Source organism: Schistocerca piceifrons, chromosome 1 (assembly GCF_021461385.2).
Source record: "Schistocerca piceifrons isolate TAMUIC-IGC-003096 chromosome 1, iqSchPice1.1, whole genome shotgun sequence".
NCBI lineage: Eukaryota > Metazoa > Arthropoda > Insecta > Orthoptera > Acrididae > Schistocerca > Schistocerca piceifrons.
In genome coordinates, this window is record NC_060138.1 from 646,393,933 (window position 1) to 646,421,194 (window position 27,262).

At 43.7% G+C, this 27,262-nt stretch overlaps 1 protein-coding gene across 1 annotated transcript in view; it reads right to left on the reverse strand.

The window, feature by feature from the left end:
* Positions 1 to 27,262, reverse strand: part of LOC124805126 (legumain-like) — a 165,625-nt gene that overhangs the window by 89,673 nt on the left and 48,690 nt on the right. Inside the window, exon 5 of the mRNA XM_047265586.1 lies at positions 1,434 to 1,519. Within this exon, the coding sequence (XP_047121542.1) occupies positions 1,434 to 1,519 (86 nt within the window). The remainder of the gene's footprint in view (positions 1 to 1,433; positions 1,520 to 27,262) is intronic.

Consider the following 27,262-nt stretch of genomic DNA (forward strand, 5'->3'; position numbering starts at 1 on the left):
ATTCAGGTTCCTACTTTTTATTCATTTATTAGGTTTTATTCTCCACATTTATTGTTTTAATTTTCTTCTAGATCCTTCTTTACTTCTGACTCTCTCCTACCATCTTTGAAGCGAAACTGATACAGTGCTTCCTGATGTACTGTCTACTCTTTTTGATATCTTTTCTTACATCTTTGCCTGCCTCCCTCCCTCATTGAATAAGCTGAGTTCCTCTTAGACTGGACTCTTGAATGATCTGCCTGCCAATAATCTGCAGTGTCTTCCTACAATCCCAACTACTGTCCTTTTTCTAGCATGAAAAAGGAACCTTCTATTCCAAAAGTTAGTAGTAATGTCTTCAAGTGTGTGTGTGTGTGTGTGTGTGTGTGTGTGTGTGTGTGTGTGTGTGTGTGATGTGCTAGGAGTTGTGCATCCTGGAGGGAACTAATGGCTACTGGCCAACCGATTTGTGTGTCCCACGAATTTATTAAGCAAAGGAATCTTTAAGTAAAACACTAGTGTTCTGTACATCAGTTTACTGTACATGCATATGTCCTATTAATACTTGAGAACCACCAGTGTCTTCAAAGAGTTACACCACGTACACTTAATGGCTAAAAAGTTCATAGAAATGAGTCTGTTCATGAAAACAAAGTTTTTAAACCAATGGTTAGTGATATACATAACCAAAAATATGTAATGTCAATATTAACTCTGATGTTACTGTTTGAACAGAACTGACTCGAGACAATTTTCAATGTGCAGCTTTGAAATTGTCAACAAACTGAGAAAATGTGCAACAACTGTAGTAGGGGAGGTAGGGGGCGGGGGCGGGGCGGAGATAATCTGCTGTGCAGATTTTTCTCTGGCATATAAACTGAGATCCCAGAGTATAATACTATAACAACGAAAACAATCAATAATTGATAAAATTATTTAATTGGACAGATAAAAAATCTACTCACCATGTGGCAGCAGAACACATAAAAGGCTGTTGTGATTGGCAAGCTTTCGGAGACAGTGGCTCCTTCTTCAGGCAGAAGGGATCTCATCCTGTACGGTAAGTCTACCCAGACCCACGCTTCTGGGTTACTTTCCCAAAATCTACCCCTTTTCCTAGACTTCTACAGTCCTTTCCTTCACCATTCTTCCTTCCTCTTCAACCATTCTGCCTGAAGAAGGAGCCACTGGCTCCGAAAGCTTGCCAATCACAACAGTCTTATGTGTGTGTTCTGCTGCCGCTTGGTGAGTGGAGTATATTAGTAGTTATAGTAAATAATCATATAATTTACAGCATTCTAACAGTCAGTGGCACTGTTATTTAAATGTTTAAGAGCCTGAAGAGTGGTTTCTCAAAACAATACACTAGAGGCATTATGCACATTTGTAATTTGATTTCATATAAAATAAAAAATACTATAAAAGAAGCTTCTTATGCAGTATTCTAGTCTTACCTTTGTATAACACGACCTGTTCCAATTCCTTTCATACCTTCGGCATCACCAGTGAGAACTTTCAGGAAATTTTCAGGAGTAACATCCTAAGAGCAAAATGAAAATAAAAATATTAACATCTGGAAAGCCAATAAACCCCAAATGAAAAAAAAAAAAAAAAAAAAAAAAAAAAAAATCATTTGTTAAGAAAAGTTTGGCTTAATGAATCAGTCACATTATTCAAAATAAAATTCAAATGAGCTCTACACATCTTTACATAGACAAATCATGTGTGTCCGGTTTATACATCACACTACAACTCTTCAGCACCGTATGATGGCTAAGATCATTTTATCATTGACACAGTCACAAATTATGAATACAAAATGGTCATCTTTGTGTGTAATAATTTGATTATATCAATATATCACACCAGGTAATTGACTTTGACTTTAATAGTCGTCTTCAGACCTGAGTACATTCCAGTCACATTTTTTAGACATCAGAGCTCCTGTTTCACACATGAACAGAACAGGGCAGAAAACAGGGTAAAACAGGTACAAAGTACACTCCAAAATACATTGTAAAGTGGCTTGTGGAGTATATACGAAGCTTACAAAACTATTGATTACTGTGTGGCCACATCCTCTGTTGAATGACAGTTCCTTTTGTAGTGGAACATACCACTTTGGTGGAGTAATGAGTTGAATAAGCATTTTTTTCAAATGACAAAAGATGATTGTCACTATAATAAGTTTATTTTCGTAATGAATGAGATAATCTACTGCTTGGATGTATGTTCTATATGTGCATGTGCACCATAGTGTGAGAGTGTGACAAAGCCTATAACATCGTGGGGGACAAGAAATTACTTGATATACATGGCCTCAGCTGGTATCTGTTACATAAGATAAACCATTTTTGGACTCAGTTCATATCAACACAATTGTGATGTTCCTAATGATAAAGTACTTTTGTAGGAGAGCGTAGATGTTTGATTGACCATAAAGTATTTGAAAAGACTGAATTGCCAGTCAGCACATGCCATTCTAACAGAGACAGATAGAACTAAGAGTATGAACTAGCCAAAAAATAAGAGAGTTAAACTAATAAAAGTTTACTGAAAATCACAGACTGTCTGCAGAGCAGGTAGAGGAATCACATTTTGTGAATGGAATTAATTTATCCACAAAATTTGCTAAGTTTAAGACAGATGGGGAAGTTCACCCCAAGACTTCTGAAGAGTATTTACTAAATTTTTACCAAAGCAATGGAATGATTTGCACTAGGTTTTTTTAGACGGTGAAGTTGCTGAAGGGGAAACTGCTCATTCTAAAGACTTTACATCTTGGTTTGACTTCCAGAAAAAGTTTAAAAAGAGGTACTGATGGCCCAATACCCAAGAAAAACTGACACTTGAGCTAGTGGACCAGAAGTACTACAATAGTAGTTGGGGAACTTATAAAAAATATGAGGGGCATTCAATAATTTAGATGACATATTTTTTTTTTTCGGAAAGCAGGTTGGTTTTATTCAGGATTTCAATACACCAACTCTTTTGCGTACAGAACACCATTTTTCAACACAATATCCATTCAATATGACAGCCTTATGCCACCTTACTGGAAGGCAACATATGACTGCATCATAGCTGTCTACTGGTCAACATCAGAGTCAATGTAACACTGCATCATTAACCTCCCTGTCATCCAAGTATTGCTTCCTGCAGAGTGCATCTTTCATTGTGCCAAACAGATGCAAGTGTTTTTATTTTCTTTTCTTTTTTTTGGCGGTTTTAGGGTGCACAAGTACAGTGGTCATTAGCGCCCAGACTAAGTTATGAACACACTGCGAGGCACAAGGTTAAAACAGCAACTAAAAAGGACAACACCATAAAAGGCACATTAACAGGCAAGGGATTAAAAGAAAACAGCATATACAAATGTCCTTAGACAGGTTTGTCAAGTGGATAAAATGAAGAATGCGAGCAGCTGTTCCTGGGTCATCCGCTAAAATGGCATCCAGAGTACATGGTAGGCCAAGATCAATGCGCAGTGTATTAAAATTCTGACAGGATGTTAAAATGTGGCGTACCATCAGCAATTGCCCACACGGGCAGAACGGCGCCGGCACAGCTGTCAGCAGATGGCGATGGCTGAACCGGCAGTATACAATTCATAACCGGACCAAAACGTCCTCCTCCCGCCGAGAAGGGCGTGAAGAGGTTGTCCAAGCCGTGGGGAAAGGTTTCAAGGCCCGAGGCTTGTTTTCAGTAAGTGTAGCCCAATCGGCATGCCACAGCGATAAAATGCGCTGACAAATGACCCTGCTAAAATCACATGAAGGCACACAACAAGAAGCTGTCCGAGGCTGGAGGACCACAGCGTTGGCTGCGGCATCTGCAGTTTCGTTCCCAGGGATACCGACATGGCCAGGAACCCACATAAAGGTAACCGGAGTACCGTTGTCCGCCAGCCGCTGAAGAGAGTGTTAGATTCGGTGCACGAAAGGGTGAACCGGATATGGATCACTGAGGCTCTGGATGGCGCTCAGGGAATCAGAGCAGATGACATAAGCAGAATGTCGGTGGCGGCGGATGTAAAGAACAGCCTGGTAGAGGGTAAATAGCTCAGCTGTGAAGACTGAACAATGGCCATGGAGCCAGTATTTGAAACAGTGTGCCCCGACAAAAAGAACACCCAACACCGTCATTGGTCTTAGAGCCATCTATATAAATAAAGATCGTATTAATGAACTTCGAACGAAGTTCGACAAACTGGTAGCGGTATACCGAAGCTGGGGTAACCTCCTTTGAGAGCGAGCTGAGGTCAAGGTGAACGCGAACCTGAGCCTGGAGCCAAGGTGGCGTTTGGCTCTCGCCCACTCAAAAGGTTGCAGGGAGTGAAAAATCAAGGTGCTGAAGGAGGCGACGAAAGCGAACTCTTGGGGGTAGCAGGGCAGATACATACAACCAGTATTGATGGTCGAGAGAGTCGTCAAAAAAGGAACGATAAGACAAGTGGTCGGGCATTGACAATAGCCGACAGGCATACCGACAAAGCAGTATATCGCGCCAGTAGGCTAGTGGCAATTCACCGACTTCAGCATGAAGACTCTCGACGGGACTAGTATAGAATGCTCCGATCGCAAGACGTAACCCCCGATGTTGTATAGAGTTGAGGTGGCGTAAGATGGACAGCCGTGCATATGAGTATACAAAGCTCCCATAATCCAGCTTTGAGCGGATGATCGACTGATATAGGCGAAGTAGGACGGTTCAATCCGCTCCCCACGACATACCGCTGAGAACATGGAGGACATTTAGAGAACGGGTACAACGGGCAACCAAATATGACACATGTGGAGACCAGCTAAGTTTCCTGTCAAATGTAAGACCTAAAAATTATGTTGTCTCCACGAATGGGAGAGCAACGGGACCGAGATGTAAGGTTGGTGGGAGAAACTCTTTGTAGTGCCAGAAGTTAATACAGACCGTCTTCTCGGCAGAAAAACGGAAGCCACTGGCAACACTCCAGGAGTAAAGACGGTCAAGACAACGCTGAAGACAGTGCTCCAGGAAACATGTACGCTGCGCGCTGCAATACATGGTAAAATTGTCCACGAAAAGGGAGCCCGATACATGAGCTGGGAGGCAATCCATTATTGGATTGATCGCTATGGCGAAGAGAGCGACGCTCAAAACTGAGCCCTGAGGCACCCCATTCTTCTGGCGAAAAGCATCGGACAGGACAGGACCCACACGTACCCTGACCTGTCGATCCATTAAAAAGGCACGAATAAAAAGAGAGAGGCGACCGCAAAGGCCCCATGTATGCATGGTGCGGAGAATGCCCGCCCTCCAACAGGTGTAGTAAGCCTTCTCCAAATCAAAGAAAATTAGCCACGGTCTGGCGCTTCCGCAAGAAGTTATTCATAATTAAGGTCGACAAGGTAACCAGATGGTCAACAGCAGAGCGGTGCCTACGAAATCCGCATTGTACATTGGTAAGTAGACGTTGAGATTTGAGCAGCCAAACCAAACGAGAGTTAACCATTCATTCCATCACCTTACAGACACAGCTGGTAACGGAAATGGGTCGATATCTGGAAGGCAAGTGCTTGTCCTTCCCCGGCTTAGGAATCGGGACAACAATAGATTCGTGCCAGCATGTGGGAACATGACCAATCCAGATGTGATTATAAGTACGAAGAAGAAAACCTTTACCCACAGGAGAAATGTTCTTCAGCATCTGAATATGAATAGGATCAGGCCCTGGAGCGGAGGACCGTGACCGGGCAAGCGCATTTTCGAGTTCCCGCATGGTGAATGGGGAATTATAACTTTCACGATTCGAGGAGCGGAGGTTAGGTGGCCTTGCCTCCTCTGCAGGGTGGTAATGAGTGGAGCTCGAAACCTCTACGAAAAATCGGACGAAGGCATTGGAGACATCCTCAGGGGCCACAAGGACGTCATTCGCGACCGTCAAGCCAGAAACTGGTGAGTGGACCTTAGTAACAGATAGCCGGCGCAGGCTACTCCAGACAACAGAAGAAGGAGTAAAACTGTTGAAAGTGCTTGTGAAAGCAGCCCAGCTGGCTTTCTTGCTTTCTTTAATAACACGACGACACTGCGCATGTAATCGTTTATAATTGATACAATTCGCCATCGTAGGGTGGCATTTAAAGGTGCGTAAGGCACATCGACGAGCATGTAAAGCATCTCTACATGCTGCGGTCCACCAGGGGACTGGTACGCGACTTGGAGAAGAAATAGTATGAGGGATGGAATATTCAGCAGCAGTGAGAATGACTTCCGTGAGGTGTGCGACCTGACTATTGCAGCTTGTGAAGGTTTGATCCTGAAAGGTCGCCCTGGAAGAGAAGAGCCCCCAGTCTGCTTTGGAGCTGTTCCAACTAGTTGAGCATGGAGAGGGGGTATGATGCAGGAGATGGATAACACAAGGGAAGTGGTCGCTCAAACACGTATCAGAAAGCGCTTACCACTCAAACCGGCATGCAAGTTGGGTAGTACATATAGAGAGGTATAAATGGGAATAGGTGTGAGTTCCGTCCGAAAGAAAAGTAGGGGCACCAGTATTGAGGGAGCCTCTCGGGCAGGATGCTGGAGAGCCCCAAAGGGGATGGTGGGCATTGAAGTCTCCAGTCAACAAAAATGGTGCAGGTAGCTGAGCAATAATTTGCATCATGTCTGTCCTAGTAACGGCAGACGACGATGGAGTGTAAACAGTACAAATGGAAAATGTGAAAGTGGGGAGAGTAATTTGGACGGCAACTGCCTGCAGGTCAGTGTGCAATGTGATGGGATCATAGTAAATATCATCCCGGACCAGCAATATAACCCCTCCATGAGCCGGAATACCTGCCACAGGGGGTAGGTCAAAACGCACAGAGGCATAGTGTGCCAAGACAATTTGATCGCATGGACGTAGCTTCGTTTCCTGGAGAGCTACGACGAGGGGACAGTGCAAGCGTAGCAGCAACCTTAAGTCCTCTCGATTGGAGCGAATGCCGCGAATATTCCGATGTAGAAGTGCCATCATGAGAAGAAAAAGAAAAAGGAGCAGCAAGAAGGGGTCACCTCGAAGGCCGCTGAGCGCCTGGCTTCGAGCGAGCACTGCCGCCACTATCAATAGGCGGAGAGTCATCGTCCATTTGTTCAATAGGTTTGTCGGCCATCTTGTTAAGATGGCTGGGAGGGGGAGCTTCATCCGCCAGTGAATGGCCAGATCTTTGGCTACTAGCGGTGCAGCCAGGCGAAATGGATGACGGCCTGGGGCGGCAACCGCTAGGTGGCGCAGGAGAAGAAACGCGCCGTGGCGGAGAAGGAGAACTTTGCTTCCTATGAGCCTTCTTGGAAGGTCATTTAGTCGAAGTACTGGTCAATGGCTGGGAGTTCGAGGTACATAGGAAGTCTTCACGGGACGGTTCCTTCTTGAAGGCCCATGCATCTGACTTCTGGGTCTTAGTCTTGGCATAGGCTGATGAAGGTGCTTGTGTCTTATGGGTGACGGGAGGAAGAGGAGACATTGACCGAGCGATCTTAGCACTGGCCGAACGGACGACCATAGAGCTAAAGGTCAGATCGCATGTCTGCGTCGACACCTCCCTGGTAGTCCGAGGAGAGGTGAGGACAGTACTGTATTTCCCTGCTGGGAGCAGCGTGGGCTTCCTACTAGCAAATAGCTTGCGAGCAGCCGAGGTGGACACTTCGTCTTTGACCCGAATTTCCTGTGTACAGCATTCATCCTTGAAGATGGGACAGTCGCAGGAGGACGCTGCATGGTCACCCTGACAGTTCATGCAACGAGGAGACTGAGGTGGACAGTCACCCTCATGGGTGTCCCTGCCACAAGTGACGCATTTAGCCGCGTTAGAACAAGACTGGTGGGAGTGATTACAACACTGACACTGGCAGCAGCACGTAGGTGTCGGGATATAGGGGCAAACAGAAATAACCTCATAGCTCGCTTTGATGCGCGACAGCAGCTGGACAATATCAAAGGTCAAGAAAAGTGTCCAGATCGGTAAAAGGTCATTGTCGACCTTTTTCATGACCCTACGGACAGCTGTCACACCCTGCTCAGCGAGGAAAGACTGAATCTCCTCGTCAGTCAATCCATCGAGTGATCTAGTATATACCACACCACGCGATGAATTCAAAGTGCAGTGAGCCTCCACCCGGACAGGGAACGTGTACAGGAGTGTGGCCCGAAGCAGTTTTTGTGCCTGAAAGGCGCTCTCAGTTTCTAACAACAAGGTACAGTTACGCATCCTGGTACAAGACTTGACAGGTCCGGCTATGGCATCTACGCCCTTCTGAATAATGAAAGGGTTGACAGATGAAAAATCCTTTCCGTCCTCAGATCTAGACACTACGAGGAACTTTGGGGCAGGCGGTAGTACTTTTGTCACTGGTGGCTGGTCAAGTTTCTGTTTTTGGGCAGAAGTTGAGAGAGGAGAAGAAGAAGAGTAATCTATTGCGGAGGAATCCTCCATGACTGCCAACGTCTCCGATGGCGCGCTTCTTCCTTGTGGGGACCCTCTCTGAGGGTGCTCCCGCCTTAGGTGAATGTTTACACCTCAGATCACACCTCCCGAGAAACGGACGGAGGGACCAATCGGCATGGTCGGAAGGTGTCAGCTCAGGCAATCACCCCTCCCTGGGCCTGGCCTTTACCAGGGGGTACGTGCTTGCCTTACTTGTCTACCCAGGGTGGGGAATTACGCGTTACCCCGTCACCAGCTATGCGTGCGAACGCGTGGATCAGCCTTCAGGCACGCACAGGGAGTAAAGAAGAAGAGGGAAAAAAAGGGAGAGAGGGAGAGAAAGGACAGACTATCTCAAACACTGAGACGGAGACCATAGGGTGGACAAGAAGGCAAGGAGAAGATGGCAAGGAGAAGAAGGCAAGGTAAAAAGTAAGGAAGACAGTGAGAGAGGGTGAAGGACAAAGAAAAGAACCAAACAAAGGAAGGAAGAAACCAGAATAAGCGAAAAACCAAAATGACCACAAATGTAAGTCATGGAACCATCCGTCTCCGGACGCAGGTGCAAACTACCCCCTTGAGGGGGAGGGACTCCTTTTAGTCGCCTCTTATGACAGGCAGGAATACCTCAGGCCTATTCTAACCCCCGGACCTGCAGGGGGCAAGTCTGAAAGTGAGAAATCTGGCCCATAGAGTGGATTACAAAGAACAGCCCAATAAAGTTTTGTGAGCTCCTCTCGGGTGTGAAGACTTGTGTGAGGCTTTCTATTGTCAAGGAGAAGGAGAAGGAGAAGGAAGTTCGTTCACATTTTTGTGATGATTAATTAACACACTGACATCATTCTTCAGTTTCCAACAATGCAGGAGTCACAGCTGTGTGTAGGCAGCCAGCTCATGGGAGATCAGACAGTTTCCACAACCTTGTTGCAATGATGACAGACACCTTACCTAGTGACTCATCATCCTTTTGTTAACTGGCAGGTCTCCTTAGACAATCTGCAAGAGCCTATGAATATCTGTGATACACTGTTTTTCCGCCAAAAGAAGCTCTCTGGTTGGAATGCACCTCTGTTACACACACAATGTTCAAGGTTATGTGTAGTGCTGCCACCTATCGGAACTCATGAAACTATAGGGGCTGAAGCGGGAATATTCCACAAAGTTCCACAACAATTTCTGCATATTTTCCACTGAAATTGATCAAGGACAAAAAATGTGTTGCATAACTTATTATATGCTCTTCATATAACGAGTGGCACTTGACAAGGGCTAACTACTTTGGTGATACAGTAGAGAGGAGTTAAATTGTTCATCCATGGATTATATTAACAAGTCAAGGAAGGGGATTTGGAATTGGGGTTGACTGACAGTGAATCACTTGTTGGTGTTTATTGAAGGTCTGAATACATTAAAGAACATGGGGATTATAAACCAGGAGATATTCAACAGTCACATTACAAGGAGGAGAATTGCTATCCATCCTCATTCCAAAGAAAAAAGAAAAGAAATATTGTGAAATAAGGAAGAACAATAATGATAAGTGAAACAATCCAGAGAGTAATTAGTCCCAGAAATTTCCCACCTATAATATACACTCCTGGAAATTGAAATAAGAACACCGTGAATTCATTGTCCCAGGAAGGGGAAACTTTATTGACACATTCCTGGGGTCAGATACATCACATGATCACACTGACAGAACCACAGGCACATAGACACAGGCAACAGAGCATGCACAGTGTCGGCACTAGTACAGTGTATATCCACCTTTCGCAGCAATGCAGGCTGCTATTCTCCCATGGAGACGATCGTAGAGATGCTGGATGTAGTCCTGTGGAACGGCTTGCCATGCCATTTCCACCTGGCACCTCAGTTGGACCAGCGTTCGTGCTGGACGTGCAGACCGCGTGAGACGACGCTTCATCCAGTCCCAAACATGCTCAATGGGGGACAGATCCGGAGATCTTGCTGGCCAGGGTAGTTGACTTACACCTTCTAGAGCACGTTGGGTGGCACGGGATACATGCGGACGTGCATTGTCCTGTTGGAACAGCAAGTTCCCTTGCCGGTCTAGGAATGGTAGAACGATGGGTTCGATGACGGTTTGGATGTACCGTGCACTATTCAGTGTCCCCTCGACGATCACCAGTGGTGTACGGCCAGTGTAAGAGATCGCTCCCCACACCATGATGCCCGGTGTTGGCCCTGTGTGCCTCGGTCGTATGCAGTCCTGATTGTGGCGCTCACCTGCACGGCGCCAAACACGCATACAACCATCATTGGCACCAAGGCAGAAGCGACTCTCATCGCTGAAGACGACACGTCTCCATTCGTCCCTCCATTCACGCCTGTCGCGACACCACTGGAGGCGGGCTGCACGATGTTGGGGCGTGAGCGGAAGAAGGCCTAACGGTGTGCGGGACCGTAGACCAGCCTCATGGAGACGGTTGCGAATGGTCCTCGCCGATACTCCAGGAGCAACAGTGTCCCCAATTTGCTGGGAAGTGGCGGTGCGGTCCCCTACGGCACTGCGTATTATTTTGGTCAGATGTCATGTCCCGTATCATTTTGAACTCATCCTGTATTTTTCTAACTTTTGTAATTGTCATTAACGCAATTTATTTTGCCTGACACACCAAGGCTTTCCCTACTATCTCCACCCCTGTCATGAACAAGTAAACCATTCCTAAAACTGGATGGTCACTTCTCCATTTCTGCAGAGTGAAGGGAAGTTTTAAAGCCCTTTTTTTTAATTTGTAGATGTAGAATGAAGTGCAATTCTCCTATATTTATCAGCTAGAAGGCTTTCTTTAACACGAGCAGTTGTCAGAATCATTACGAACTGGGAACCCATTAAAAGTCACATGAGAAATAGTTATGACTGGCGCAAAACTCCAAAGTTATTTTTAAATTATTCTGATGACTCTGAAAGACAGTTAACCTCGGATATTTATTGAAAATTTTTTCCATATTGGTGCAGTTGTTTTACAATGTTCTAACTTTTTAGAATGCTCTGATGTTAGTATAATGGAAACTTTTGATGCAGCCAAGACTCTGATTAGTGAAACTGAGCAAAAAATGAAATATTTTGATACTGGAGCAAATAAAGTTTTTAATAAGTTAACTGTTTCAGAAAATACCTTAAAGATAATCTTATGAACTTGTAAGTCTAATTGAAAAGAATTTCAAATCTTAAGATCATTTGCCAATGGCAGTACAATCTTGGATGCCTCTTTGTCTAGAGTTCAAGCTAAAAATTTAAGCATTTTCAAGAAGTAATTGACTCATTTCAGTTAGATGATGTAGCTGAAGATTGTTTGTATGACGAAAATTGTGATGCAGAAAATATTTTGAAACAAGGGTTGTGCATGGAAGGGAACACAAATAGAAGGTGGCTTAGTGTTTTCTGTACCTTGACAGCTAAAAACGTTCAGATTCCAAATTTACTGAAAGCAATTCATCCTGTATTAAGAATTATTCCTAGTTCAAATGCAGAGGCAAAAAGTACTTTTTTCTTAATGAATCATGAATAGACTGAATTGTGCAAGAAATGTACCCTTGAGCTTATAAAAGCAGAACTGCAAGTAGCAGTGACTTTTAATTTTAGCTGTATATGTAAAACTGAATGAATCTTTGCAAAAAGAAGCAAAAACAATACAAGTAATATTGTAAAATACACATATTTCAGGTTCTCAAACACCATCCAACTGTTTGATTTTGAACCGACTGTTGGTAAACAACAGTTCTGGAGCCATGGCCAAGATTAAGGATACAACAGTCGAACAATATGCCATCATCTGGAAAAGACAGTAGCCTTAACAAATCTTAGGTGTATGGCATATGCGTGAGTGGTTGCTGGAGGAAAAAAATTGCGGCGGCGGGAGGAGGGGTGGGGGGTGAGTGGGGGGGGGGGGGGGGGGGGATGGTATGTTGGTGCTTAAGGGCACAAAACTGCTAAGATCATAAGTGCCCATATCGTAACGTAAGAAAAAACACGTACTAAATAAAAACCTAAAGCAAAAAAGGCAAAAACCCAATCAAGCAACTATAAAAGAGAATCTGCTCAGGACAAGGATGTCTCAAGGGAAAAAATTCTCAAAACATCATTGAGATGGCAAAGGCCCCTAAGGGGGGAATCAAATTTGCTTTGCCATTCTGCTCTGGTGAATAAAAAGTAAGACACAATTGACAGAATGAATGTCATCTGCTAAAACATTTGACAAAGTAGATGGCAAACACAGATGTACATGTAAACACTGAATCAGAAAGTGGCACAGTATCAGTGGTTGAGAGCAGTAGGCACACAGTGGGGCAGGGTCACAATTTAATAAATGGCGGTCCTACACATAGCTCAACTAGAATGACCTTCTCACAATGTGAGGGCCGAGAGGAAGTCGACCATGCAACTGGGAGAGGTATAATGTCCTGGAGTTTGTTCTCCTGGAGACAACACCTTTGTGCACTCCGAAGTGATACTACATGTCGATAAACAACACGAAGATCATCCGAGGGAACAGAATTACTAGCAGGCCGGGGGAGGAGAGCTGCAGCCTTTGCAGCAGCATTAGCAGCCTCATTGCCTGGCATGCCGATGTGACAAGGAACCTACAGGAAAACCACATTGGCTTCTCACGCAGTAAGTGGAGGCATTCTTGAATCCATTGTACTAAAGGGTGGACTGAGTACAGCATGTGATGGCTCTGAAAAGCACTGAGAGAATCTGAGAAGATGGCACAATTTGGAAGCCTGTGTTGTCAGATGTACTACGTGGCTTGGTAAAGGAAGAAGTCAATATTGAAAAGGATCATCATCAAGCACAAAGGCTCACACATCTCCACGTTGATCTTGGAACCATCTGTGTAGACGAAGACACTGTCCCCAAGCAACGTGTGAAATGGGAGAAACTTGCTGCAGTACACCAGGCCAGGAGTAGTGTCATTAGAAAGAAATGGAGTCCAAAATTAACACACACCCCAGCCCAAAACCAGGGAGGTGAAGAGCACGCACCCATGGAGAAGGCGGCAGAGTGTTCAAAGCAAAGCTGTCATAGCAGCAAATGACAGCGAACTCCAGGAGGCAACAGAGAAGATGGGCACAGCCCATACTGACGGTCAAGGGAATCATCAAGAAAGGTTGCACAGGATGGGTGAACGGGCATAGAAAACAGACAGCAAATGTAATGACTAAGAACATCCTGCCGTAGGACAATGGTAAGTCAGCAGCCTTAGCATAAAGACTCTCAATGGGACTAGTATGCTGTGGTGGATACAGAAAAACCTCAAGGAGGGGGCGCTAAAGATATCTTGAGCTACCTTTACTTTTATCGTAATAAAAATACGCTGACACAGACGAGCATGCTACATAGGAAAGTACAACTACTCAATAACTTGATTTAGTCAAGTTGACTGTCAAAAGAAATGAATGAACGCGTGTGGGCTGACTGGCAGGGGTGGCAATGCTACGAGGGTGGTTTGAAAAGTTCTTGGAATCACCAAGAGAGGTCAGCACTAGCACAAAGAGTTTTTCACGTGATATTCACTGCACTGTTGCCTGTAAACATGTGCCACATCAATGCTCTTGGAAGAAAGCTGTGGTGGTGATGTGGCTCCGTTGTTGTACCCACATAGTGATTTGTGAAGATGGGAAAAAAAAAAAAAAAAAAAAAAAAAAAAAAAAAAAAAAAAAAAAAAAAAAAAAAAAAAAAAACGAGATTCAAGCAGTGATTAAATACTTTGTAAAGAAATGTATTAAAGCAAAGGACATTCATGCTGATTTCCAGAATACACTGGGGGACTCTGCTCCATCATATTCAACTGTTGCCAAGTGGACAAATGAGTTTAAGTTTGGTCAGGAGAGCTTAGATGATGACCCACGCAGCAGTTGGCCAAGATGTGTCACTACTCCAGAAATAATTGAAAAAGTGCACGAAATGGTCATGGAGGATCGCTGATTGAAAGTGCATGAAATTGATCACGCTTGGCAGATGTCATGTGAAAGGGTATATCACATTTTAACTGAAGAATTAGAAATTAAAAAAATATCTGCAATTTGGGTACCGTGACAAGGCAATGCGCATCTGCACATATGTGCCGTCGACATGGCAAAATTACACGAACTAAGGTATGAACTGTTGCCACACCCGCCTTATTCACCTGATATGGCTCCGTCAGACTTCCATCTCTTCCCAAAACTGAAAATTTTTGTTGGTGGACGAAGGTTCACTTCAAACAATGAAGTGATAGCCAGAGTTGACAGCTATGTTGAAGGCCAGGAGGAAACTCATTTTTGAGATGGGATCTAGGCACTGGAACATTGTTGGACCAAGTGCATTAATCTACAGGGAGACTACATTGAAAAATAAAAAAAAGATTCAGTGATGTAAGTACTTTTTTTCTATTCCATTCCGAGAACTTTTCAAACCACCTTCGTAGTATGGAACACACCAGTGGCTAAATGTATCCTGCAATGGTGGATGGTGTTAAGACGTTGTTAAGATAGAAGGACTTGCAGATCAATATACAATTCATCCATAATCCAGTTTCAAACAACAAGTGACCAATAGAAATGGAGGAGGATGGTCCGACTCGGTCCCCATGAGGTACTGCATGAAACACGTAGAACAGTGAGGGAGGGAGTACAATGAGCTGGCAGGTAAGAGACGTGGGAAGACCTACAGAGCTTCCTATCAAACGTGAGGCCCAAGAATTTCGTTATGTCAATGAATGGACTGAGACATACGGACAGAGGAAGAAATTCCCAGCACTGCCAGAAGTTCATAGAGACAGTCTTGCCAGTGGAAAAGCAGATGCCATTGCTGATGCTCCATGAGTAAAAATGATCAATACATTGCTGAAGACACCACTCAAATAGACAGGTTCATAGAGAGCTGCAATATATTGCAAAGTCATCAATGAAAAGAGAGCCTCAGATACCTGGCGGGAGACAATCCACAATGTGGTTAATGGCTATGGCAGGTAAGACAACACTGAGCACAGAACCCTGAGGCATCCCGTTCTCCTGAGCAGAAGTGTCCGAAAAAGCTGGGCCCACACAGTATTGTAAAAATTACCAGAAAATAAAATGGCAGTTGACCCTGGAAGTTACACTAGTGCATAATATGGAGGACACCTGTCCTCCAGCAGGTGTCATACGCCTTCCCCAAATCGAAAAACACACCCACAGTTTGGCACTTCCGCAAAAAAATTGTTCATAATATGTGCTGACAATGTGATGAGATGATCCATTGTAGAGCGGTGCCTATGGAATCCACACTGGGTATTAGTGAGGAGATTACAAAACTCCAACAACCACACCAGCCAACCACAAATCATACGTTCCATCACCTTGCAGACGCTATTGGCAAGGGAAACTGGGCAGTAGCTGGAAGGTAGGTATTTGTCCTTAGCAGGCTTAGGTATAGAAATGACAATGACCTTATGTTGTTGTTGTGGTCTTCAGTCCTGAGACTGGTTTGATGCAGCTCTCCATGCTACCCTACCCTGTGCAAGCTTCTTCATCTCCCAGTACCTACTGCAACCTACATCCTTCTGAATCTGCTTGGTGTATTCATCTCTTGGTCTCCCCCTATGATTTTTACCCTCCACGCTGCCCTCCAATACTAAATTGGTGATCCCTTGATGCCTCAGAACATGTCCTACCAACCGATCCCTTCTTCTAGTCAAGTTGTGCCACAAACTTCTCTTCTCCCCAATCCTATTCAATACCTCCTCATTAGTTACGTGATCTACCCACCTAATCTTCAACATTCTTCTGTAGCACCACATTTTGAAAGCTTCTATTCTCTTCTTGTCCAAACTATTAACCGTCCATGTTTCACTTCCATACATGGCTACACTCCATACAAATACTTTCAGAAACGACTTCCTGACACTTAAATCTGTACTCTATGTTAACAAATTTCTCTTCTTCAGAAACACTTTCCTTGCCATTGCCAGTCTACATTTTATATCCTCTCTACTTCGACCATCATCAGTTATTTTGCTCCCCAAATAGCAAAACTCCTTTACTACTTTAACAGTCTCATTTCCTAATCTAATTCCCTCAGCATCACTCAACTTAATTCGACTACATTCCATTATCCTCGTTTTGCTTTTGTTGATGTTCATCTTATATCCTCCTTTCAAGACACTGTCCATTCCGTTCAACTGCTCTTCCAAGTCCTTTGCTGTCTCTGACAGAATTACGTCATCGGCGAACATCAAAGTTTTTATTTCTTCTCCATGGATTTTAATACCTACTCCAAATTTTTCTTTTGTTTCCTTTACTGCTTGCTCAATATACAGATTGAATAACATCGGGGATAGGCTACAACCCTGTCTCACTCCCTTTCCAACCACTGCTTCCCTTTCATGTCCCTCGACTCTTATAACTGCCATCTGGTTTCTGTACAAATTGTAAATAGCCTTTCGCTCCCTGTATTTTACCCCTGCCACCTTTAGAATTTGAAAGAGAGTATTCGAGTCAACCTTGTCTAAAGCTTTCTCTAAGTCTACAAATGCTAGAAACATAGGTTTGCCTTTCCTTAAGGTCAGTATTGCCTCACGTATTCCAACATTTCTACGGAATCCAAACTGATCTTCCCCGAGGTCGGCTTCTACCAGTTTTTCCACTCGTCTGTAAATAATTCGCGTTAGTATTTTGCAGCTGTGACATATTAAACTGATAGTTCGGTAATTTTCACATCTGTCAACACCTGCTTTCTTTGGGATTGGAATTATTACATTCTTCTTGAAGTCTGAGGGAATTTCGCCTGCCTCGTACATCTTGCTCACCAGATGGTAGAGTTTTGTCAGGACTGGCTCGCCCAAGGCCGTCAGTAGTTCTAATGGAATGTTGTCTACTCCCGGGGCCTTGTTTCGACTCAGGTCTTTCAGTGCTCTGTCAAACTCTTCACGCAGTATCGTATCTCCCATTTCATCTTCATCTACATCCTCTTCCATTTCCATAATATTGTCCTCAAGTACATTGCCCTCGTATAGACACTCTATATACTTCTTCCACCTTTCTGCTTTCCCCTCTTTGCTTAGAACTGGGTTTCCATCTGAGCTCTTGATATTCATACAAGTGGCTCTCTTTTCTCCAAAGGTCTCTCTAATTTTCCTGTAGGCTGTATCTATCTTACCCCTAGTGAGATAAGCCTCTACAGCCTTACATTTGTCCTCTAGCCATGCCTGCTAGGCCATTTTGCACTTCCTGTCGATCTCGTTTTTGAGACGTTTGTATTCCTTTTTGCTTGCTTCATTTACTGCATTTTTATATTTTCTCCTTTCATCAATTAAATTCAATATTTCTTCTTTTACCCAAGGATTTCTACTAGCCCTCATCTTTTTACCTACTTGTTCCTCTGCTGCCTTCACTACTTCATCCCTCAGAGTTACCCATTCGTCTTCTACTGTATTTCTTTCCCCCATTCCTTGTTCCCTTAAGCTCTCCTTGAAAGTCTGTACAACCTCTGGTTCTTTCAGTTTATCTCCTTAAATTCCCACCTTTTTGCAGTTTCTTCAGTTTTCATCTACAGTTCATAACCAATAGATTGTGGCCAGAGTCCACGTCTGCCCCTGGAAATGTCCTACAATTTAAAACCTGGTTCCTAAATCTCTGTCTAACCATTATATAATCTATCTGATACCTCCTAGTATCTCCAGGATTCTTCCTTGTATACAACCTTCTTTTATGATTCTTGAACCAAGTGTTAGCTATGATTAAGTTATGCTCTGTGCAAAATTCTACCAGGCGGCTTCCTCTTTCATTTCTTAGCCCCAATCCATATTCACCTTTCCTACTGTCGAATTCCAGTCACCCATGACTATTAAATTTTCATCTCCCTTCACTACCTGAATAATTTCTTTTATCTCATCATACGTTTCTTCAATTTCTTCGTCATCTGCAGAGCTAGTTGGCATATAAACTTGTACTACTATAGTAGGCATGGGCTTCGTGTCTATCTTGGCCACTATAATACGTTCACTATGCTGTTTGTAGTAGCTTACCCACACTCCTATTTTTTTATTCATTATTAAACCTACTCCTGCGTTACCCCTATCTGATTTTGTATTTATAACCCTGTATGCACCTGACCAGAAGTCTTGTTCCTCCTGGCACCGAACTTCACTAATTCCCACTATATCTAACTTTAACCTATCCATTTCCCTTTTTAAATTTTCTAACCTACCTGCCCGATTAAGGGATCTGACATTCCACGCTCCAATCCATGGAATGCTAGTTTTCTTTCTCCTGATAACGACGTCCTCCTGAGTAGTCCCCGCCCGGAGATCCAAATGGGGGACTATTTTACCTCCGGAATATTTTACCCAAGAGGATGCAATCATCATTTAACCATACAGTAAAGCTGCATGCCCTCGGGAAAAATTACGGTTGTAGTTTCCCCTTGCTTTCAGCCGTTCGCAGTACCACAACAGCATGGCCGTTTTGGTTAGTGTTACAAGGCCAGATCAGTCAATCATCCAGACTGTTGCCCCTGCAACTACTGAAAAGGCTGCTGCCCCTCTTCAGGAACCACAGGTTTGTCTGGCCTCTCAACAGATACCCCTCCGTTGTGGTTGCACCTACGGTACGGCTATCTGTATCATTGAGGCACGCAAGCCTCCCCACCAACGGCAAGGTCCATGGTTCATGGGGAGGGGGGGGAGGACAGTGACAGAAATATGCCATCTGTCCAAAGGCTGTTATATGTATGGAGCAGAAAGCATAGGTCCTCAAGAGATAAGTGCTGCAACATCAGAATGTGAATGCCATCCGGCCCTGAAGCAGATGACTGGGATGACGAGTGTGCACGTTTAAGCTCCCTCAGTATTGCAACATTCACGAATCTGGGAGAAGAAAGATATTATCCTTGTGTCTGCCACCGTTTTCAGAGGGAGGAAGGTAGGATGTTGGTGGGTGGAACTCTAATTGTCTGCAAAATATTGGCCCAAGGTGCTGGAGATATCAAGAGAGTTTACAATGACATTGTTCGCTACAGTCAGACCAGGGAATGAATCACACTTTCTGAAAGCTGACGGAGATTACTCCAAACAACAGAAGAGGGGTTAAAAGGGCTTTGAAAATAAAGCCAACTAGCTTTTTTGCTAACCCTTGAAAATACGGCAACATAGCTGTTTATAAAGAATACAGCACGCTGTTACAGGATGGTGTTTAAAAATATGGAGAGCTCATCTCCGCACGTGAAGAGTGTCACGGCATGCCTCAGTCCATCAGGGGACCGACGCACATTGTGGTAAGTAAGAGGTGCAAGGTATGGAACATTCTGTGGGAGTATGGATAGCGTTTGTAAGGCATTCTATCTGGTTATCAATACAGGGGAAATGGTATTTGCCGAAGGTGGCCAGTGAGGAGTAGAGCTGACACTCAGCTTTGGAAAGCTAACAGTTGGACGGATGCAGAGGTGGGATAGGCGTTAGCAAACAAATGGCACAGGGGAAATGGTTACTCGAGCGTGTGCTGGAGAGAATGGACCACTCGAGCTGACCAGAACAGATCGAAAGATCCAAGTGGGAAGAGGAGTGCGTGGAATCAGAAAGAAATGTGGGTGTACCAGTGTTCAAACAAATTAGATTGAGCTGATTGAAGAAATAAACTAGGAGAGAGCCTCCAAGACAAGGGCACGGAGAGCCCAAAGGGTATGGTGGTCACTGAAGTCTCTGAATAGCAAAAAGGGAGGAGGAAGTTCAGCAATACGTCGCAAAATGGCTGCCCTGCTGACAGCAGAAGACGAGGGCGAGTATTCTCATTGAGAGAAGGTGAAACCAGGAAGGAAAAGATGGGCGGAAACAGCTTGAGCTGGGTATGCAAGGAAATGTGACTATTGACGTCATTCAAATGAGCGACATGACTCCCCCATGAGCCAGAGTCCCCAACTCGAGGAGGAGGTCAGAATAGAGAAGGTCAGAATGGACGTAAGTTAAGTGTGGAAGATGAAAGTGATCGTGAGGGTGTAATTTTGTTACCGGGATGCAGGAAACAACTGGACAGTACAAATGCAGGAGGAGCTGTAATTCAACACTATTGCATCCGATGCCGTGAATGTTCCACTGGAGAATAACCATATCCGATGATAGACAGGTGGTGGGTCAAGCAAGGGAGCAGTCACTGTGGTCACTGCCGAGTAACAAAATTCGTACGCGCACGATGACCACGTTCAGAGACTGGAGGATCCTGGTTCATTAGTTCAACAGGTGTCGGTATTTGCCTTCGGTTGGCCAGCAGACTTCTTGTTGGTGGTGCATCCTGGTGAAATGGAGGTAGACTGGGAGACGGTATAGCCTGGGGTGACACTGCTGAAGAAGAATGCCAAGGTGGAGAAGCAGAAGATTGTGTGCTTTTCTCTAACTGCTTAGAACCTTGGTGTTTATCAGGTGCAGACCCACACATTGGCTGGCTAGAAGTGCACAGAAAATCATCTTGGGAGTACTCCTTTTTGGATTTCCTGCTTCTGATTGTGATGCAAGCAATTTCGCTGGTGCAGGTGAAGATTTGTTGGTACAGTGTGCATTCATAGTACAGATGAGGGTATGACCTTGGAGCTGGACAATTTCAAAATCGTGGCACTAAACTGGAAGTCACAAGTCTGTGTAGCCATGTCCTTCATAGGCCAGGTTGTAGTGAGAACCATGCTATAATTGTCAGAGGGTGGTGTATACGGTTTGTGGCTAGCAAACATTTTCTGAGGAATGTGAGTAGGAACCTTTTCCTTCACCCGGATCTCCTTAAAAGATCTCTCGTTGTGCTACATTGGACAGTCACGAGAGGAAGCAGCACGATCAGCCTCAGAGTTTATACACTGAGGAAAAGGAGGTGGACACGCACTCTCATGAGCGGCCCTGTCACATGTTACGCATTTCGCTGTATTTTCACAAGATTCATGGGCATGGTTGTAGTGCTGACATTTATAGAAACATGTGGGATTCGGGGTGTATGGTCTGACACTAACAGCTTCACAGCCAGCCTTAATTTTTGATGGAAGTATCACACAGTCAAATTTGAGGAACAGAGTGCGGATTGGCACTAATTCTTAATCAACCCTTTTCATGATGTGGTGAACTGCAGTCACTCCCTGGTCAGTGAGATAGGCTGCTATTTCAGTCTCGGTCAGGCCATCAAGCAGCTGAGCATATTTCAAACCATGGGAGTAATTCAGAGTGCACTGGGCCTCTACTTTAACAGGATAACTGTGGAGAAGTGTTACATTAAGCAGTTTCTGTGCTTGAAAAGCACTACCCATCTCCAAAAGCAAGGTCCCATTACACAACCGAAGGAAGAATTTCACACGATGGCAATGGTATCTACACCCTTCTGAATAACAAATGGATTAACTGTTACGAAACAGTGACCACTTGATGTGCGTGGCACCATGAGGTATCGGGGTGGAGTCGGGAGAGGCACTGATTCTTTCATCTCAACCCATTTACGTTTTTGAGATGAGGAACTCTCATTGAGAAATCCCTCATGATTGCCAGCTTCTCTGATGGTGCACTCTTATCTGCTGGCTGACCCCCCCCCCCCCCCCACCGCCCCCTCCCAGTTGACTGTCAACATCTCAGGTCACACCGCCCAGACTCCAAGACAGAGGGACCATTCGGCATAGAGGAAGGTACCAGCTCTGGTAATCATCCCTCCCTTGGCTGCGCCTTTATGAGGGGGGAACGTCCGAGCACTATGTGTTATTACATGTTACCCAGTCACCTTTTATGCATCAAACACGTGGGCTGGGCTTCTGGAATGCACAGGGAGGAAGAAGAAGAAGAAGAACGAAAAGAGACATCAAATGACAAAGCAGAGGAAGGGTAAAAAAAGGAAGGACAGAATAAGAAATATGGGTGGGCAGGACACAGGACAATCTATGAACAGTTTTACCAAGAACTTCAATTTTCTGAAGAAGGCATATGACTCAGTCCCCAAGGGAGGGGAAAGAATAGCAGGAGGATAAATACGCAGCATGGAAAGGGAAGCAGCAATGCAAAGGCTGCGACCCCATGATAGCCAAGCACGTACACAAGGGTTGTGAGCCCCTTGGGGGAGAGGGGGAGGAGGTATGGAAGAGCAGCAAATTAAACCTATTACACTGAGAAAATATTTTGATAGGAAAGTGGGTATTCATGTAGATACAAGGAGTGAGGTATATTTGATATCACAAGAACTAATGTTAAATATTATATATACATCACAAATACAGCTCTCCAAACTGTGCCCAAGAGCAAAGTAGACCACCCTGTAGCACAGCAAAAACAGTTGAATATAACACACTTGATTTCAACAGCTGCTTCACTACCCAAGCCATCTGGATCCTTCCCTCCACATGGAGTTTATGTGGTTGGGATAGCATGAAATAAAGCAAGGCTTATAAATGAAGAAACAAGATTACCAATAACCATTAACAAATTCTTGTCTCAACAGATTTTATTAACAGCAGTACCAAATCTTAACATACAGATACTACTTGGTTTAGACTGGCTACTTTAAAATATAGCCTCACTCGATTTTAATGCAGTGGAAACTCCAGGTAGGAATATCAACAATGTAGGAAAAGCTAGACTGTTATTCACCATAAAGAAGACATGTCAAGTTGCAGACAGGCACGATTAAAAGACACTCACATATAGCTTTCGGCCACAGCCTTCATCAGTACACACAAACACAAACACAAACACAAACACACACACACACACACACACAACAACTCCAGTATCTCAGGTCAGAATGCAACATCACATGGAATGCAAGCAGCAATCCGTATGTGGTGCGGAAGTGGAAAGGTAAGGAATAGTAGAGTACAGGTGGAGAAAGAGAAAGAGAGAGAGAGAGAGAGAGAGAGAGAGAGAAATGCTGTATGGTGGAGTGTGCAGGGACTGGACTGCCAACAGGCGCAGCATCAGGAGGTTGTGGGGCAGAGGGGTAGGAAAAAAAAAAAAAAAAAAAAAAAAAGGAACAAAAAGGAGAGGAGTGGGGAAAGACAGACAGATGCATTGGTAGAGGGCTGCAAATAAACGGGGTGGGATATGAGAATGGGGAGAAAATAAAAGGACAGAGGTGTTGGAAACGGCTGGGTGGAAGGTGTGGGAACAGTATGTTACAGTAGGTTCAGGCTGGGATAGTTACAGAAGCGGAGAATATGTTGGATAATTCCCATTGCGAGGTTCAGAAAAGCTGGTGGCGGAGGGAAGGATCCAGATGGCTTGGATAGTGAAGCAGCTGTTGAAATCAAGTGTGCTATATTTGGCTGTTTGTTGTGCTACAGGGCGGTCTACTTTGCTCTTGGCCACAGTTTGGCGGTGGCTGTTTATCATGATGGACAGCTGGTTGACAGACATACCAATATAAACAGCTGTGCAATGATTGCAGCACAGCTGGTATATGACAAAGCTGCTTTCACAGGTGGTAGGATGAACCTGTGATAGTACTGGAATAGGAAGTGTTGGATGAGTGGATTGGGCAGGTTTTGCACCTGGGTTTTCCACTGGGATATGATTCTTGTGGAAAAGGGGTTGGGACTGGGAGAGGCATACAGATGGACTAGGATGTTGTCGAGATTGAGTGGGGGACGGAACACCACTTTAGGAAGGGTGGGAAGTATCTTGGGTAGGATGTTCCTCATTTCAGGGTACAATAAAGCCCTGATCCTCTCCTTCTTTGTTCCTTTCTTCCCCACCTCTCTGGTTCACAACCTCCTGATGCTGCGCCTGTCGGCAGTCTTGTCTCTGCACACTCCACCAGTGTTCGTCTCTCCCTCCACCCATACACTACTACCTGTTCCCCTTCCACATTGCTGGTTGCATTCCACATGATGTTGCATTTTGGCCCGTGATGCTGGATTTGGTGTGTGTGAGCGCGCGCGTTTGTGTGTGTGTGTGTGTGTGTGTGTGTGTGTGTGTGTGTGTGTGTCGTACCTGTTGCAACTTGATGCATCTTCTTTATGTAAGTAGCTATCTATCATTTCCTCCATTGTTAATTTTAATGCAAATATAGTAATGTGGCAAAGGGATCAAAATACTGAGTATCTTTTGAAAATAAGTCTGTAGATTTTAAGCAAGAATTACAAATATTGAAGTATATTAACTTAGTAGCTTCAGCCTATACAGTAGCACTGGACAGCCCAGTCCCAGCAGAGGAAGAACTACTATAAATTATATTAGTCAATCCACAAGAATCTATCATATTAACGTAAATGTGGGAATGGGAATTACAGGGTATCTTACTTAAGTATCACGTAAGTTTTTTTGGACACACCTAGAGTGACTGATGACTATATTTATATAATCATAGAAATTGGTCTCGTTCATATAATAATCCATTATTAGTAATGAAAAACTGAACAGGGAAATTCGTTAAGTATTAGACACTCGGACTTTAAAAAGAGATAGGTCAGTTAGTATGGAAGAACTACAATCTATGTTTGAACAAGCAAAATATTTCAGTTCCATGAGTGCATTGGTATAATATTAATCAGGCTTCACTGGAGGCCAAAATTTTGAGTCATCCTAAAATGCATCAACCCTTTAATCTGGACATGGATCAGAATGTTGACTTGGATGTGAATTGTTTCAAGAAGAGTGGGATCACAATAAGGGAGAACATAATACAATAGCTCTTGCCAGTAGGACCTTACAAACACAAATTAAATTATAAGGAATTTTCATCCATAGTTTGTGGCTTGCACAATTTACAAACCGTAATTTGGGGTTCCCAGGAGACTGCTACACAGTAGATTAATGGAATGAGTACCGTATTTACTCGAATCTAAGCCGCACTCGAATCTAAGACGCACCAGAAAAATGAGACTCGAAATAAAGGAAAAAAAAATTTCCCGAATCTAAGCCGCACCTGAAATTTGAGACTCGAAATTCAAGGAGAGAGAAAAGTTTTAGGCCGCACCTCCATATCGAAACAAAGTTGGTCCATTGTAATATGAGACACAATTTAGGTCGAACGAATGACGATACAACTACAGTAGTTTGGTTCGAGTTGTAAGCTTAGCAGTTAAGCTTTACCATGTAGCCGTTGCTATGCGGCAGGCGCTCCGTCAGTATTTATACGGGTACCCTTCCTTTTTCACGTGCTTCGTCTGGTTTGAATCGATTGCTTATTTTGCTTTGGTCTGATAAGTGCCATTTTCTTTGTTATAGGTGTTTACGCCACTCTAAGCTGAAAATGCATTACTGTACTGTGTCATGCACTGTTTGTCGCATTCTGATAGTGTGTGTTTACGGCCTGTCGCCGCTCGCGGCATGGCTTGCTTTTGTGCACGCTACCGCCGCTTACAATTGGGAAAAAAAAAAAAGAAAAAAGAAAAAAAGAAAGAGAGGAATTGTCTTATTGGCAAAACAATGGCAAGAGACTGCTATTTGTTGTTACTTACACTGCTGCTTTCTTTGATAATGATCAACAAGAACCAAATAATAGACTGCGTATGATAGAACATGTTCTGAATGATAGTTAGGCGAAAAGTTTTCTCCGTTTGAAAATCTTTGCGGCCGCTTCTTTAGTACATCAAATTCTGCACAGAAATTAGTCATCTTAGATTTAAAAATCTAGTCAGTTGCCCTGCTTCATTTCTGACTGTATCACTATTAGGCATAAAAATAATACGAATATAAACATGACACGATACGTATATTCTTCCGCGTTTTCTGTTGTCCCGCTCTAGTTTCGTAGTTTATTAGGCAGACAGGATTTAAATGAGATAGCAGCAAACACGAAAGAATACATGGCAAAATGTTTATATTCGTATTATTCTTATGGTGAAGAGAATAGTGCATGTGATTCACATTTCATCAGGTTCCTATTAGCAACCTCACAGGTAGGAAAAAATTCAGAACGTAGAGTTGGCCATATTGACAAACATCCCAAACAGTCTTGCCAGTCGTATTTTCATAGTACATTGAAATTCTGCTACATTCGAAGACGAACAATACAGAATTTGTATTTACTTCGTTGGATAATGTATGAAAATGGTCGAAACTCGGGACGGAGAAAAAAAGCTCGTCTTCCACCTTTTTAAAATTTATTTATTGACACAGAGGTTTTGGCGCCAGTATTTATCTTTGTGTCTACAAAGCATGCCTGTGTAGCGCTACATATATTCGACGGCAAAAGTTACTTTTGGCGGCACCTACTAACATTTTTCAGAACTTCCGCTTGCTTTGCACTCGATTCTAAGCCGCAGGCGGTTTTTTGGATTACAAAAACAGGAAAAAAAGTGCGGCTTAGATTCGAGTAAATACGGTACACTTTTTACAGGAGTTCAAGATAAAAGTAAATTATGTAGAAAGTTTACAAAACATATTGCTGGATGTGCTACCACCATCACCCATGGGAAGGAATACAGAAGATCCCGGTGTTGCATTTACAGTCAGTTTTTTGGCTGTTGGTAGCACAAACGAGGAAAGAAAGTCGACCAAAAACATAAAAGGACCGTAAACTAATGAAAATTTAAAAGAATTATTGAATTCTATAATTTAGAGGGGGCAGATAAGAACAAATGGTTATTCAAGGGAGACACTTTGTTTTGGAGAAAGCATGAGAAATCATGTCAGTGGAAATTAAGTACATCTAAAATATTAGTCTACGATTTGATCTGGTTCATACACAGGGGATATGGACATTTGGTAGACAGAAGAGTTTCACACCTATGGCAAAGTTTTATTGTTTTAAGAATCTGGGTACAGAAGTAAAAAGAAAATTAAGAAGTTGTGATATATGTCAAAAGGTTAAGGAAGATAATAGGCCAATAACTTCTACACTGTATCCAGTAATTCCAAAAGCATTACATGACTGAACAGCAGCTGATTTTTTTAGCCCTTTGCCAA